Raw genomic sequence first — 15,438 nt, 5'->3', positions numbered from 1 at the left:
TTAGTGTCAAGATTGAAATGCAATAACTCTAATTAAAAAGCATGCAATAACACTAATTAGAAGACATGAGGGTGACTTGGGCATAACAAAACTAAATATTTACGTTCTTACATTTCCTATTGCCAAGACTCATTGTAATTTTTGTCATTATATAGAAGTAAAAAAATTGTTTCATAGATAATCTATCATTCAACCATCTATATCTATCTAAGAATAAAAATTCATAAAGAAAAAACCAATGATGTGTATATTGTCTCTTGTTTGTAACACAATTGCACAAAATGGAATTTGTTCTTACATAGAAAAGTGATCCTACTACCAGAACAAAAGGACAATGAAGTCTTTTACGAGGTCCTCTTCTTCCTCATGAGTAGTGACTAGTGAGTGACAAAACCTGTAACGAAATAGTCCTTTTCTCTATCTCCTTATTGCTAGTTGCCACTAAGGGAAAGAAAAACCCAGTCTTTTAACAAATTTTCAGTGCTCAGTTGAATGACTCGAAAACTTTCTGTCTCTTTGGAAATGGAAGATCATCCATTAGAAGATGACATTGTGGAAGAAAGAGAGGAAATCATGGCTTCAGCCAGCGGTGGATTCCTACAAAAGAGGACAGCCCATTTCTTGAAGCCTGCTGTACCCTGCAATAAAGCTTCAAACTTGAAGCTTCCTTATCTTTCACCTAAACCATGGTGGCTTCTGCATGTGGAATTCAATGGCTGGAGAGACCCACAAAAGAAGTGGGAAAAATGGGTTGATCGAATGCAGTCCAAGCACCAATCTTTATGGAAAAAAGCTGGAATCTTTGAGGCTATTATGTGCTCAAAGTACAGGTTTCATAGAAATAAAGACTTGATTTTTGGGTTAGCAGAGAGATGGTGCTCTGAGACCAATACTTTTGTTTTCCCTTGGGGTGAAGCTACTATAACTCTAGAAGATGTGATGATTCTTGGTGGTTTTTCTGTTTTGGGTGGCCCTGTCCTATTGCCTATGGAAGAAAAAGAATTGGTTGAGATCGAAAGGAGTTTGAAAAAAGTGCTTGCCAACTTTGTCAGGATGAAAAGACATAGCCATCTTCAATGGTTGAATTTCTTCATGAAGTCTGTAAATAGACATGAGCATGAAGCTTTTCTTTCCCTCTGGCTGTCGAGGTTTGTTTTCCCTGGGAATGAATTTGATCAAATTGGAGAACATGTCTTGCCAATTGCAGTACATCTTTCTAGAGGCGTGAAAATTGCACTTGCACCAGCTGTTCTTGCGTCGATATACAGGGATTTGAGCTTGTTGAAAGAATCAATGGCTGTTTCATGCAGTCTAGAGGATGAATCCGGTGAAGGTAGCTTTTTGGCACTTGGCCTTTGGGCACCTTTGCAATTAGTTCAGCTTTGGGCCTGGGAGAGGTTCCTGATGTTTCGCCCAGAGCCAAATTTCCTCAGCTTCGGTGATCCAAGAGCAGCTCGATGGCATGATATGAAGAGGTCTGCTATTGGAAATGTAAGGCCTATCATTGATTCCTCTGGAGACATTTTCTTGTGGAGACCTTATACTTTGGCAGTGGATCAGTGGAAATTTCCTGAATTCTATAGAGAGACAGAGCAATGGGTAGATATTGGTAGATGCCTGGATGAGGCATTGGAGTCCTTTGCTCGGTGCTTGAGAGCTTGTGTGCTTGTTGGGATTGATTGTGAAGAGCCTTACCAGCCACATCGCGTAGCAATGCAGTTTGGATTAGATCAAGATATTCCAGGTTTGGTTCCTCGTTCGATTGAAATCCTTGAAGTAGCCTGGATTAATTACAGCAAACCTTTAAATCATGGTGCAAGCTTGTATGTTCCGGCTAGGCTATTTGAATCAGATTTGAGCATACAATATCAGCAATGGTGGAGCAAATCTGTGTTGGTTCCAACAGATTCTTTTCAAGGTGTCTCACGAGGACAGAGGAGTTCGAGGATACAACAAAGAAGAAATCTTCTGATTTCAAGACAAACTGGATTGGGAGGCACTGGATACCGTGGTAATACTATTGTTGCAAAAGAAAGAGCTTCTATCGAAGCACAAATTAAGCTGGAAAGCAATGACTCTGATGTTTCACCTTTGCATTTGCGCAAAGGAAACCACCCTCCAATTGTGAGGATACAAAATTTTCCCCAGAAGCAGATCAAAACAGAAGGCAATGATGCTGATGTTCCTCCTGGATTTCCTCCCAAAAATAACCACAGTCCGTTTGTGCGGACAGAAACTTCTACCAAGCAGTACAAACAAGAAGTTTTTAACTTAAATCTTCCCCCTGCCTTTCATCCGGAATTGAACAGCTTGTCGGAACAAAATCAAGTTCCAGGACGGGTGCTGAAATGGTGCAATAATTGTGCAAGCAGCTATTGTGCTGCTGTTGATGAATTGAAGATTTCTTCAGGTTCTCAAATTCAAGGAAAATCTTCATCAGCAGCTGCAGCAAATGGAAATTCAGGAAGTCTACAACCCTCTTGGCAACCAGTGGGAAGGAACATTTACACAGGAAATCCAGGTAACACAGGACATGCACATGACATGAGCATCCATGGAAATGGAAGTCACAGCAGTTGCACTTTCAAATTTAGCTCACTAATATTAGCAAACATGCAAGCTTACATGAATAGAATTGGAAGTGAAGAAGGTAACAAGCCGCATGGTAGCAGGATTGGAGATGTTTGTCAGTTGGGTGGAAAACCAATGTTGTAATCAACATGATTGCTAGTTTCAATTAGGTATATTTCATCTTTTTGACTTAATCAGATAGGGCTTTACCTGACTTGTGCACTTATGGAGAACCAATATATTTTGTCAACCAATTTTTAGACTTTACACCAGAAGCAAATCTTTCAAAAATGAACTCATGGAATCTGAATGCAATTATTTCAGATGTAAGCATCCTCATTTTAAGTAGAAAAGGCATTATTTGTAAACTTGTATTTTTCACATTCACTCTTCTATGTAATTCTGATCTGTATGATACCAAAAAATGATCAGTTCAAGAACAGTTTTCAACTTAGCAAATCATACAACTGCTAAACCTCCCTAATAGTCAGCATTCAACTTCATTAAGCGCCCTAATATTTTTTATTAATTTGAGCATTTCACTGAGTGACCAACTAAAATTCTATACGGATAATTTTCATTAAGCTTTGTCATCATCCTTGAGTAGCATATTTGAATTTCTCTGGAAAATGGTAATATGCATTTAATTTGTATAATAAGATTTCAGTACACAAGAAAGTGTCAAGATTAATTGTCCACAAACATTACATAAATCAGAGAGTCCACTGATTTAATATGGTTATCTGAAAAAAGAAACAGAAAATACATTAGAAACCAGCGGATGGCTAACTTCTAACTTTTTGTATCACCAAAGTCTTTCAGACTCGTTTAGGGTTGCGGTGTTTTTGATAAAAAAAAAAAAAAAAAAGAAAAAAAACACTTCTAGGTGCTAAAAGTACTTTTAAAGTATTTGATGAACATCATTCCATAAAATTAGAAGTAAAGATATTGGTGTTAAAAACACTTTAAGCAAAAGCTCAAATTTGGAGCTCTTAGAATAACTTTTGTGATTTAAAAAAAAAAACATCAAATTTAAGCATTTTTTCCTATATTATGAACCAAATAAAGAGATAAACACTTTTAAAAATTTCAAATTACAACTTATTCAATACAATAAGTACTTATTGAACTATATCTCCAAACAATATTTTTAAAAGCTCTATTAGGGAAATACTTTTTAATAAACTGCTGCAACCCTAAACGGATCCTTATACATTTAAAGAAACTAGTAATAACTCATGTGCAAAGCATGTGAAGATATTTTTCCAAAACATAAAACTTTTAATATACTAAATTTTTGTACAGAACTTAGATTATAGGCATAATATAAACTATAAAATGAAGGTTAATTACATTTACCTCCCTTGAGCTTTGTCCATATTACCAAACAAACCATGTGGTTAAGTCAAATGACATCAACCCCTTTGACCATCTAAACGTTTATCAATAAGGCCCTTGCCATTATCAACCATTAATGCTTATAGTGACAGTAACAAAGGAAAAGTTCTAGAGCCCCAAAAGTACTATGAGGGGGGTATTGGTTATTTGGCCAAAGCATAAGATTTATTTAGTATTGGATAAATTTCAAGGGAGGTAAATGTGATTAACCCTAAATAAAATTAAGCAATTGTTAGTTGTACAAAACATTTATTATATACAAAGAAATTAAAAGTTTATTGTGCATATTACAATTACAAAAATTTTGAAAATGGAATATTATTGTATTTAAACTAAGTCATTGCATATGTTACTTGGGTTGTGATAATAACTAGAGGAAATTTTCTATGTTGTGTCAAATCAATGCATGCAACAAAACCTAAGCAAAATATATACTAAAACGTTTTAATTTGGATACAACAAATTTTTATCAATTTCAATATTTGTAAAACTTTTACGTCATATATTTTTAGAAATTATCGATAACTTTTTTTTGGGAGTTTTCTTAATCAATATGACATAATATAGTGAATTTAATAATCAATTTAACTTTTTGTTTTGTCATTAATTGTTGAAAACCTTTTGTCCTCTTATTAATTGTGATTTTCTTCTAACCAATATGCATATAAAATATAGTAGTTAATGTTAATTATCACACATAACAATATAATAGTTGGAGATAATTTTAACACATACAATAATTGGAGATGAGGGAAATGATTGGTGAATATAGTTGTAAATGGACAGTTTTTAATTTTAATTACTAACATTTTTGAGATGTAATTTATTGAAGCTTTTTATTTTTCTTATTATTGTCATGATTGAAATGCAATAGCTCCAATTAAAAGACGTGAGGGTAATTTAGGTATAACAAAACTAAGATCAAAATATGTTTACATTCTTACAGTACTCCCTATTGCCAAAACTATAATGATAATGACTAGTAAAAATTAGTGCGTGCAACGTGCGTGCATCTCTCATTTTTTATGTTTACATACAAATGCAATGGCTCAAAAATAGTGCATGTGGTAAAATATATTTCCAATCCTCTATAAAAAAAAATTATTTTTGGCTAGATCTTTTATACAATCAAAGAAATTAATAAAAATCAGAGTGTGCAATTTGTGTGGTTAAATATTCAGCATTCAAAAAGAATAATGAAATATATTGAGGTGCTATATCAAAATCTCTTTATCTTTGGTCCACATTTGAGACAAATGCAACATCAAACCGTAGAGCACTCAATAACACCACTCTATAGTTGGAGTCTACATACACTGAAATTCTCTGCAATGGAAAAGGTTTTAGTTGATAAGCTTATGGTAGAACGGAATGAATAGATGGTATCTCCAACCGGGGAAGAATGTTTGAATAGCCCATTTCCTGACTCCCTTCAGTAGCCTCAATCGACGGGCCAGTTCTTGATCTTCCCCCAAACATCCGTTTTGCAGGACCTGAATCCAACTTTGTTGACATTTTCAAGAAATCAAATCTTAAAGCGAACTTTGGTGGATGGGAAACCTGCAAAAAGATTGGAAAAGATGGGCTGATCACATGAATTCTTTGCACCATTCAGTAGGGAGAAAAGCTGGAATTTTTGATGCTGCAATGAATTCCACCGACCCGGGATCCCCAAATGAAGACCTGATTTTTAGGTTTGGGGAGAAATGGTGTCCTGAGGCAAATACATTTAATATCTCCTTGGGAAGAAGCTACAGTTGGATTGGAATTTGGAAGATATGATAATCTTGGGTTGTTATTCTGCTCCTGGTTTTAGGCCTGCTGACACCAATGAATGTGCAGAGGTAGAAAAGAAACCATTTTTAGCGAGAGTCGAGTTGGACAAGAAGTAATCTAAGAAGGCCTCACACAGTCTTTGGTTGACTAAATTCATGGATGGTGGAAGTGAGAAATGTACAAAAACTGCACGGAGCATTTCTTGCACTATGGCTGTCTAGTTTTGTGTTTTGCAACACATCTACTGATGCAACTGTACAGAAAAATGTTAAACCTATTGCAGTCTATCTAGCTGGAGGCACTAAAATTGCTCTGGCACCAGTTGTTCTTGCTAATGTTTATGCTAGTTTGAGTGAGTTGAAAGGGGCTCCTCGTGATTCTATAATGAAGCAGAATGCTGATGAGCAAGATAAAACATTGGAACTTTTAATTTCAGCCCTATTTCGTTTAGTTCAGATTCAGGATGGAAGAGGTTTCCAACATTGAATCCAAAGAACATGCTGGTACTTAGACTGGTGCTAAAATGCTATACATTCCAAAATTCTGATCCAGAAAGCTTCCATATTAACGTGTTTAACTCACAAATTCACAAGGATAAAATAGTTTTGAAATCCAAAAGTATTTCTCCCATTCTTTAGGAATTAGGTTACTTTGTATTTCGAATTGAACTTTGAGTCCTAAGTACATCTACCGTATAAACAGTTAAAAAAAGTAAGAAAATGAATAGTTTCTAACTTAATGAACTGAGTCCTGCGATGAATTCTTCAAGTAAATACATGCAATGGATTCTGCTGGTAAATATAGAACAGCAGAAGCAGAATTGAGTAAAAATCCCCAAGAACAGGGTAGAGATCAATATATATATATATTTTTGTATCAAAGTTGCTAAAATAACAAATTGTAAATGATAATAGCAAAATGAGAGAAAGAAAAAAAAAATCAGTTGCTCTTTAAATTGGCATGTCATGCAATTCTTTCTTACAAAAGAATAGAAAAACTTCCAACTCTAACAATCTTCATAGCTTTCATACTGGAAAATTGAGTGCAAACTATTGTTAGTAACAGCCAAATTTTGTTCAACCTCCTGATTGGTTTCTCCCCTTTTTCTCGCTTTGTTTGCATTAGAATCCAAAAGCGGCTTCTTCAGAATAGAAATTCTCACAGTACAGGGCTTGGTGATGGATGATTTACCTTCACAGGCTTTTGCCAATGTAGCATTGGTTTCATCATGCCTTCTCCTCACCTTCTCACAAAACCATAGGCTTCTTGATCTCTTAATCCTCCTCCCCTGAACACAGACCTAATAAGTGCTTCATCTTCATCATCATCCTCATACAACTTCTTTCTCTTCTCCTCCTCATCAGCCTGATGCCGGACACAAAAAATCAGAGCATCCAAACCTACTGCTGCTTGTCTCGATTTTACCGACTTTAAGTTCTTCCAAATCAGCAAGAACGTGCAATTCTCGTTTGCCTTTTTTCTCCAACTCCTTAAGCGCACCACCCATCTCTTCAATCTCCTCCTCCGTCTGCCATGGCTCGAAATACTGCTTTGCACCAAAGTCAACAACGTAATCGCTGTCCTTGGGATCAGTCTTGAATGTATTGTCAGACGAACAAATGTTGCACTTGATGTAAAACCTGAATTTTTGAATCTTCTTTTCAAGAATTCGATTTCGTATCTTTGTAGATGAAACTACCGCAGCGGTTCCACTGGATAGTCATCGGCAGCATCGTCTTGACCTTCATTTGTGGGTCTTCACCGGATCAAAATCCGGCGGAAAAGAATAAGAAAAGGCCAAAGGGGAATAAGGAGACTGTGGGGGTAGTAGTTGAAAAGTACGCGGGAGAATTTGAATGGATGAAAAATTGATGATTCAGTCCCTCAACTTTTATTTGGTCAATTTAGTTCTTTAACTTTAATTTTTATTCAATTTAGTCCTCTTTTTTTCTTTTTTTACCCTCCATCACAATTAAAGGATTTGAAAAAGTCTGCAAAGAATTTGAAAACCTGTTTTGCAATCCATTATCTCATTTGCTTTTTTTTTTTTTTTTTGCAAAAATAAATCCACCCTAAATCAATATATATTGATCAAGAAAACCACAAATAACTCAAAGAAACCATATATATTTGGTGATCACCTAATTGACCAATTAAACATTGACTCCTAAGCAACCAATTCAACTAGTGGAGAAGGCACACCCTATATGTGTGCGTATTTTTTTAAAAAAAAAAGATTGATAAACAAAAACAAAAGAAATATGGAAGTTATTGGTACCCATTATTTTAAAGTATGAGTATGAATTTTTTTTTTTTTTTGGAAAAAAAAAATAAAGTATTGGCAATCATGGGCTGTCGTAATTCTTTAGGATTCATCAAACATGTGAAACAGACAAATCACAAAGTGACTACTTTTTTTAACATCATGCTGCTGCTCTTGCGTTTTTTTTTGATAATTCATCATATGCTACTGCTAAGGCAAAGAAAAAACCATAAAGTGGTAAGTAACTTTAACATCATGCTACTGCTACATGATATATAAAAGGTCGGTTTACTAGTCCACAATTCTCTCGTCAAAGTAGATAGTAAGCAAATTACAGGCTAGCCATTGCTGCATGATCTGTACAAGTGTGCTTGATCTTTTCTTGTTCCATGCCTCTTAATGAGTGTGCTTCCTCATTGTAATCAATGGCAGACACACCACAAGAAAATGCCAATAACCATTATTAGAGCTATATCAATCATTCGCAACCAGTCTCTCAAGAATTTACACACCATCACAGAAACTGTTTCAACCAGGAGTCTTTTGACAACTCTCCTCATCCTCTCTATACCTCTAATGAAAAGTTGTCTTTATCAAGTTGAAGGTGCATAGTGTTGTGAATATTTAGCTTTCCGCTCAGGATCTTTGGCATTTGCCTCCAACTTAGCATACTTCTCCCGCATTTTCTGGATAGACTTTTTCATGTCCCACTCAGGACCAGGATACACAAACTTCGTTTTTGTTTCCACAGCCTCACCTTTCATGTTGGACTCGTAAATCGTCTTCCAGTTCTCATCATGGATGATTTGGTCCATCTCTAGTCCATTCTTTGTTTGAGACAAATAGACAGCAGCTAATTGATTGACTTCCTGAGGCACCCAGTGGGCTTTGAGTTCTTCAAGTTGATCTGATAGGTCCGCTATTCTCCTGCAGAGTTAAGTTACAAAATAAACAGAAAAAGTATGAATCTCCAAATGCAAAAACAGGCAGCCAAAATCCATATTGGTACAAAAACAGTACCAGTAAGTTTCTCTGAATTTGACTGGGATTGCTGGCCTGGGTTCCTCGTACATACTAACAGCATTCCTATTGTCACATTCAACAATTAATTTTGTCTTCCCTGGTACACGCTTTAAGAAGTAGGCCACTCCTGCTTGCATAGCTTGGAATGCAACCAGACAAGCATTTTCTTCTTTATAAGGAAACTCCACAATGTGACCAAGAGGCTCCACTAGCATTCCATTCTCGTCCCTGATGATACATGCTACTATAAAACGATCTCCCATTCTTGTGATAATTACATTAACCTTATAGAACCTGTATCGCAACAGCATATCAAAGGTCAAAGCAGATTCTTATTATAGAATCCATAGAAAGCACCAGTAACAAAACCAACTTGAATTCTGGAATTGAGCAAACTTTTAACTGCCATTTACATTTGGATCTCATTTGATTGGATTTTCATTAGACACATCTCGCTTCTAGGCTTAATGCAGTCGGCGATATTCCATCATGTCATGGATTCTTTAAATCAAGACATGCCAAGCATGGCTCAATGAAATCTAGGTCAAAGAATTAAAAGCCACCATAACATCTAAATAATATCAGATTTCAAGTGTTTAAGGTGCAGAAACACAAACTGAAATCGAAGCTGCTAAACTACACTGAAAAGTGCTTTTGCCTCGAAAGTTCCTCTACTTAAGGTCTTCTTCATCTCCAAAAATATTTAGAAATAACTATGTGATACTAAGTTCAACAGTACCTGATAATAGTATACGGACAGCCCCAAAAGGAAAAAAGGGAAACTGATAAATATCAAAAAACTTCTTTTGGAGTAAAAAATACTACTAGTATAACATTAGGTTTCCAGTGATTCATATGCGATAACAGATATCCAGCTTACAGCAGCACTGCTTAATTGATAAAGTACCTCAGCATATATGGTAGAGGTGTTCCAATCTTCCAAGAAGAAGAGGTCAGAGACCTAAAGAATAGTATGCCTTTCGACAAGCAATTTTAAAGATCTTTGAGTATGTTGTAAGCATGCAAGATTGTCAGATCATTCCCTAAGCAACCATATCACAATACCTTGGCAAACGTGATGCAAAACCAGCATTCTTGTAAAATTTCAAGCTACTACTCTTTTTTTTAATCAAGTGAAATAGTCATTTAAAGGACATAGGGTGATGATAAATATATTCACCACATGTACTGTAATGCCAGCCGTTGGCCAGACATGGTTATCAAATAACTCATGGTCTCTGGGTTCTGAAATTTAGTATTCCAAGACAGGGATGGATAGCCACATTAGACATATGTATAGAAATTAGTACATCACCAAGAACTAAATAAGAATAGACTTACCCTGCTGGAGGCTTATCCCACAACCATTTCTCCTATAAATAATGACAAAGAAAAGCTATAAGGGAACATTTTACAGAGGCTGTGTAACAATAGCTATGTCCTTAACATTACAAGGACAAGGAATTACAGCTAATCATGTGAGACACTAGTTTGCTCACAAAGGCATTGTATTCACAAGCAAAAGCAAGAGAAAATTTAAAAGGGTGCAAGATAAGTCAATCATCTCTACAACAGCAAAAAGGCAAAATAACTGGAACCATGAGGCGTACAGTGCACAGATTCTATGCTGAACTGTCCTCATTGTATGACTACAATGAACTCGTGCAATCAAGACGCCTTAGCATCGAATTGTCCCATAAATTATTGGAATGCTTGCTTAGCAAAATTTCAAGCTTAGCTGCAGAATTGCTCTACTTTACGACAGCACCTTCTACTTTACAACAACACCCAAGGCCAGAAAAAAAAAATTAACCAATAAAAAATACAAAATTTCTCCAGGACAGCCAATAGTACGATTTACCTTCACCACTTGAATGACTTTAGATTCAGGGGTTTCAGCTGTTTCAGATCCTAGGCTCTTATTATGCTGTACATTTGTACCTAACAATTGATAAACGATTATCAGTTTCTAAAATTCAGAGAAAATCTAATGCAGTAAAAATTTTCAGAATTCCTTACCCGGCCTGCTCATTCCTGTTGGCATGTTTCCTAGAAGAAGGGAAAATTAATCAACATCTATTTCTGAAGCCCACAACAGAAATAAATCATTCTTTCAATTAAAGAAATAAAAATTGTTTCTTGCCTTCAATTCTTGTCTCATTTGAACCCGGATTAGAGGGGAAGACCTGAGTAGACATCTCCCTTGGGTACGAGTAACTAGAGAAGGAAAGAGGAGATTTTGGTTTTGATCTTGCCGATAGAAAATGGGAAAGTGAGGGAATAGCATGCTTAATTCTGCCAAACATTTTGGAATTATGAAAAGAACAGAGGAATAGTTTATCTTGTTGAGCAAATGAACAAGGAGAGTAGATTTTGTGTTTTGGTTGGCGAGTTAAGGGTTTAAGGCTATTTTAGGGGGAACAGGGTTTAAGGCCAATTTGTAGGCTATTCTAGAGGAACTGGGTTCAAGGCCAATTTTTATCTCATCTTATTTATTTTTGAAAAAGATCCCATCTTATTTAGAGTTTTTGTTTTCTGAACATCTGTTCTACTTCTACTCTAATCTATTCTAAAAGAAGAGGTCCAACTGAGCCAATTGAAGAACGAACGGTGATTAAATTACTATCATATCAAACAAATGCACTATGCACTCGTATGTGTTTAATGTTGAATTAGTGGATTCCACAATCTTATTTACAATATTTTTATTGATCAAATACTCAAAACTAAGCTGGCCAAAAATTCGAATTGTGATAAAATTTCTCGAGTGGACTTAGATGCATGTGCAAAACTTCCCATTTAAATTTTAATGCATGTGATATACGTGTGTTTCAGGCAAATTTAGTTCGTGTACACAGTTATTCAAATAGACAGGGCACAAGGACCAAAGTATGGGATACTTAGGATGCGTTTGATATTAAATCTGATATCTGAAATGAAATTTGAATCCATTAAATTATTGAATTATTAAGTATTAAATTTGATGCATTAAACAAAACTCTGACTAAAATAGTTAAAAAAAAAAAAAGAAAACTCTCATTAGTAAATATTAGGAGAGACAAACTCTCGCTAAGATATCTTATGAGAAACTTTATTAAACATAAAATAAAAACAAAGGAAGAGGATCTCTTTCGTATGGAGGAAGAATGGTGAAGAGAAAATTGAGAGTAAAGAGAAAGCAAAGAGAATGGGTGGGAAGAGAGAGAACGGATTGTCTTGGTCTCAAGATGTTCTGCATCATTTGTTATTCGACGAACTTCGCATGACTATGAAATACTCCCTCTGTCCTATTTTGATAGTCTTATTTTTTTCACACAGTTTAAGAAAAATTAGTTAACTTTGTTGGAAAAACAAATTTAGATTGTTATTTTTCTAAAATACCCTTACATTAAATATGTTTTGAAAATTTTAAATGCATTAAATGGGATAGGTTATATTTAATACTAACAATCTATATTAAATAAAATAGTTTATAGTAATAACAACTTACATTAAATAAGGATATTTTAAAGAAATTAAAAGACAACTATATTCTTCAATCGTAAAGTGAGGCATAATTTGGGACAGACGAAAAAGGAAAACAGAACTATGTAAGTGGGACGAGGGAATAGCTTAATTCAAACATCTCGATATTTGCATTCAAAGGTTGGTCATCTTACAAGATGATGTCCAAAAACTGTACAGTCATATTTTAGCATCTTTCCACTTTCCTTGAGAAGTTAAAGAGTTTTATCAATGCAAAAAATGAATCAAAAATAGCCAATGGTAAAGCAAGGAAAATTCTCAAGTACGTAGGCAATCGATTTAAAGAAATAGTCAAGTTGTTGAAAACAAAATGGTTACTGTAACTAGTCAATTCAATTTTTTTTTTTTTTAAAAAAATGATTATTTCATAGGTCGCTGATGCTATAAGAAGCAAATTGCTGTACTTTGACTTCAACTTAACTGGAAAATAATTTGGGGCTGCGGATTGGTTTTGTCTGAAAAATATGAAACAATCCAAAAACAATGACATGTCATCCAATTGAAACAAGGTTGAGACCCGGATCAGGATCAGAAGCTTGAGGTCAGACCGTTGTGTGTTTGGTTTGATTTATATCCGTATTTATACCATTATTTGTGGGTTATTTAAATTTGCTGTTTGATTAACACACGTTAAGAGGGATTTCAGATATTAATTTTGTAGAAAAATATAAGTAATTAGGAAAAATGTTAAAAATACGAGAATGCAAGATTTGTAAAACTAGTGATTTGTGAAGTAATTGCTAAGCTGTAAACCATAAATATTGACCCCACAATTATGAATTGCTGGTCTTTAATGAAAAAATAGTTTCTTTCAAGATTTTTTGGGTTCATTGTAGCTTATATACGTATGTAGGCATATATATATAGCAAGGGGTTGAACAAGTAATAATCATTAAAAATAATTATTTGTTAATTTTTTTATGTCCCTTTCTCTTCTAATTAATATTGGGTTCGAATTGTTAATTCGAATTTATTACTTACTTAGTCTAATTGGGACAAATATTGCAGCTTGATGTACGCTAGCCAGAATCTTAGATTCCTGATCCGCTACATGTCTTTTGATTTTTCTTATTCTTCTACTATAAAGATGGAAATCATATTTGTCCAACTCTAAAGCAATTAAGCAGCTAAAACCATTGAATATTTGAAAAGTTGTAGGAATGGAAAATGTTGAGAGCCTTGGTGAGCTTCTTGAAGCTCAAACTCATGCATGGAATCAAATGGTCAACTACAGGAAGTCTGCATCTCTAAAAAATGTGCAGTTGAGTTGGGAATCCCAGAAGTCATCAATCAACATGGGAAGCCCATCACACTATCTGAGCTGATCTCTTGACTTCCAATCAACCCTTCTAAATCTCACCATATTTATCCCGTAATGCGATTCTTAGTAAATTCTGGCTTCTTTGCTCAACAAAATCAAGGGTTTGTGCTCGCGACTGCAGGGCGTCTTCTTTGTTTCCAAAGATGAGCATTTCAGTGTAAGGCCACTTATCTTTCTAACAAGTCATCCTATGTTAGTGAAGCCCTGGAATTTCTTGGCTGAGTGGTTCAAGAATGATGATGCTTCTCCATTTGAAACTGCACTTCTGGGGTTATGCTGCCGGAGAACCTGAGTTTGGGAAAATCTTTAATGAAGCCATGGCTAGTGATTCTAATTTAACCATGGAGGTGCTGATGACCCAATCCAGATTGGTGTTTGAGGGCTTGGAATCATTAGTGGATGTTGGGGGTGGCACAGGCAAAGATGGTAGAGCAATTGTCCAAAATTTTCCTAACATCGAAACTTAGTATGGGTGAGTAGCAAGACTTATGGTCCTCAGAACTGCCCTACAGTCAGCAATTGCCTGGACGGTGAAGTTCTGTGAGTACCCCTTAGGTTGAGTGAGACTCTCTTTGGTGTGCCCTGAATGTAGTTTAGCTTTTCCCTGTTAAATGCCTGTTGTCAAAAAAAAAAAAAAGAAATGTGTTGTGTGTGATCTCCCCCATGTGGTTGCCAACCAAGAGGGATCTCAGAACTTGGACTTTGTTGCTGGAGATGGTACCTCATGGTAATGCAATCCTACTCAAGGAAACTTTTAAGTTATTTTCAAACATCCTTCCCTTAAATACCATTTGAATCATCAAGGAACAGTGCAGGAATTTTGACATAATAATATGGTCTGGGATCATTTCAAGAAACAGAAATAATCGTTTCAACATCTAGCTAGTTTTGTGAGTTGAGTTAGCGTGTCCTCATGTTTGTCTCGAGATGATAGATTAATACCTGCAAAAAGAAGTGGAACAAAGATGGAGCACTATATATAACCTTTACTCTGTGATTTTATCGGCAAAAAGCGGACTCTCCATGACTGGAGTGATGAAGACTGTGTGAGGATTCTCAAAAACTGCAGAAGGGAGAGACGACGGGGGGGAAGGTGATCATCATAGATATCATAACGGAAAAGCCAAATAGAAGATAATGAGGCAATTGAAACTCAAATGAGCTTCGATATGCAGATGTTGGTTTTATACGGTGCCAAAGAAAGAACTGAGAAAGAATGGGCAACACTCTTCTCGGATGCTGATTTCAGTAGCTACAAGATATTTCCAGTGTTGGGTATATGGTGTCTCATTGAAGTTTATCCTTAAACTGAGGATAATTTGTACTATGACTACTAAGGTGCAATTCTAATCAACCACCCAAAAATTGTTACAATAACCATTCCTAAACGGTGTAGTACCATTTGCGTACATACATGCTAATAGATTATAATAGTCAATTATTCTTTATGTAGGTCTAGAGGTGCAAACGAATCGAGCTGCTCGCGAGCCGCTCGATTCGAGCTTAAGTTAAGCTCGATCAATATCGAGCTCGAGGTCGAGCTGGTCGAGTGCGAGCTCGA

At 35.6% G+C, this 15,438-nt stretch overlaps 3 protein-coding genes across 3 annotated transcripts; 2 read left to right on the top strand and 1 right to left on the bottom strand.

Annotated features, from left to right (window-relative positions):
* Positions 1 to 542: 542 nt before the first annotated feature.
* LOC113688878 (uncharacterized) lies at positions 543 to 2,715 on the top strand. The gene has a single exon (XM_027206690.2). The coding sequence runs from the start codon at positions 574 to 576 to the stop codon at positions 2,713 to 2,715; it is 2,142 nt and encodes a 713-aa protein (XP_027062491.2). The 5' UTR covers positions 543 to 573.
* A 5,535-nt stretch (positions 2,716 to 8,250) lies between these two features.
* On the bottom strand, positions 8,251 to 11,468 carry LOC113688473 (uncharacterized). The gene is made up of 6 exons (XM_027206292.2): positions 11,175 to 11,468; positions 11,051 to 11,080; positions 10,893 to 10,972; positions 10,373 to 10,404; positions 9,029 to 9,325; positions 8,251 to 8,935 (listed from the first exon to the last, which is right to left on the bottom strand). Exons 1-6 carry the CDS (start codon positions 11,335 to 11,337, stop codon positions 8,602 to 8,604), a joined length of 936 nt encoding a protein of 311 aa, XP_027062093.2. The 5' UTR covers positions 11,338 to 11,468; the 3' UTR covers positions 8,251 to 8,601.
* A 2,642-nt stretch (positions 11,469 to 14,110) lies between these two features.
* LOC140007351 (probable O-methyltransferase 3) lies at positions 14,111 to 15,184 on the top strand. Its single transcript, XM_072050087.1, has 2 exons — positions 14,111 to 14,314; positions 15,053 to 15,184. The coding sequence occupies exons 1-2, from the start codon at positions 14,111 to 14,113 to the stop codon at positions 15,182 to 15,184; spliced, it is 336 nt and encodes a 111-aa protein (XP_071906188.1).
* The last annotated feature ends 254 nt before the right edge of the window (positions 15,185 to 15,438 follow it).

This window comes from Coffea arabica, chromosome 5c, assembly GCF_036785885.1.
Source record: "Coffea arabica cultivar ET-39 chromosome 5c, Coffea Arabica ET-39 HiFi, whole genome shotgun sequence".
Taxonomy (NCBI): domain Eukaryota; kingdom Viridiplantae; phylum Streptophyta; class Magnoliopsida; order Gentianales; family Rubiaceae; genus Coffea; species Coffea arabica.
This window is presented reverse-complemented; position numbering and strand designations above follow the sequence as displayed.

What these genes read in the sequence shown, in the direction of transcription:
- LOC113688878 (XM_027206690.2), top strand. Translation starts at nt 574, where the DNA reads ATGGCTTCAGCCAGCGGTGGATTCCTACAAAAGAGGACAGCCCATTTC.
- LOC113688473 (XM_027206292.2), bottom strand. Translation starts at nt 11,337, where the DNA reads ATGTTTGGCAGAATTAAGCATGCTATTCCCTCACTTTCCCATTTTCTA. An exon ending in AAATGAGACAAGAATTGAAG is followed by an intron (nt 11,081 to 11,174) that starts GCAAGAAACAAT and finishes CCCTTCTTCTAG; the next exon opens with GAAACATGCCAACAGGAATG. An exon ending in AAATTCAGAGAAACTTACTG is followed by an intron (nt 8,936 to 9,028) that starts GTACTGTTTTTG and finishes TTAACTCTGCAG; the next exon opens with GAGAATAGCGGACCTATCAG.
- LOC140007351 (XM_072050087.1), top strand. Translation starts at nt 14,111, where the DNA reads ATGATGATGCTTCTCCATTTGAAACTGCACTTCTGGGGTTATGCTGCC. An exon ending in GCAAAGATGGTAGAGCAATT is followed by an intron (nt 14,315 to 15,052) that starts GTCCAAAATTTT and finishes TTCGATATGCAG; the next exon opens with ATGTTGGTTTTATACGGTGC.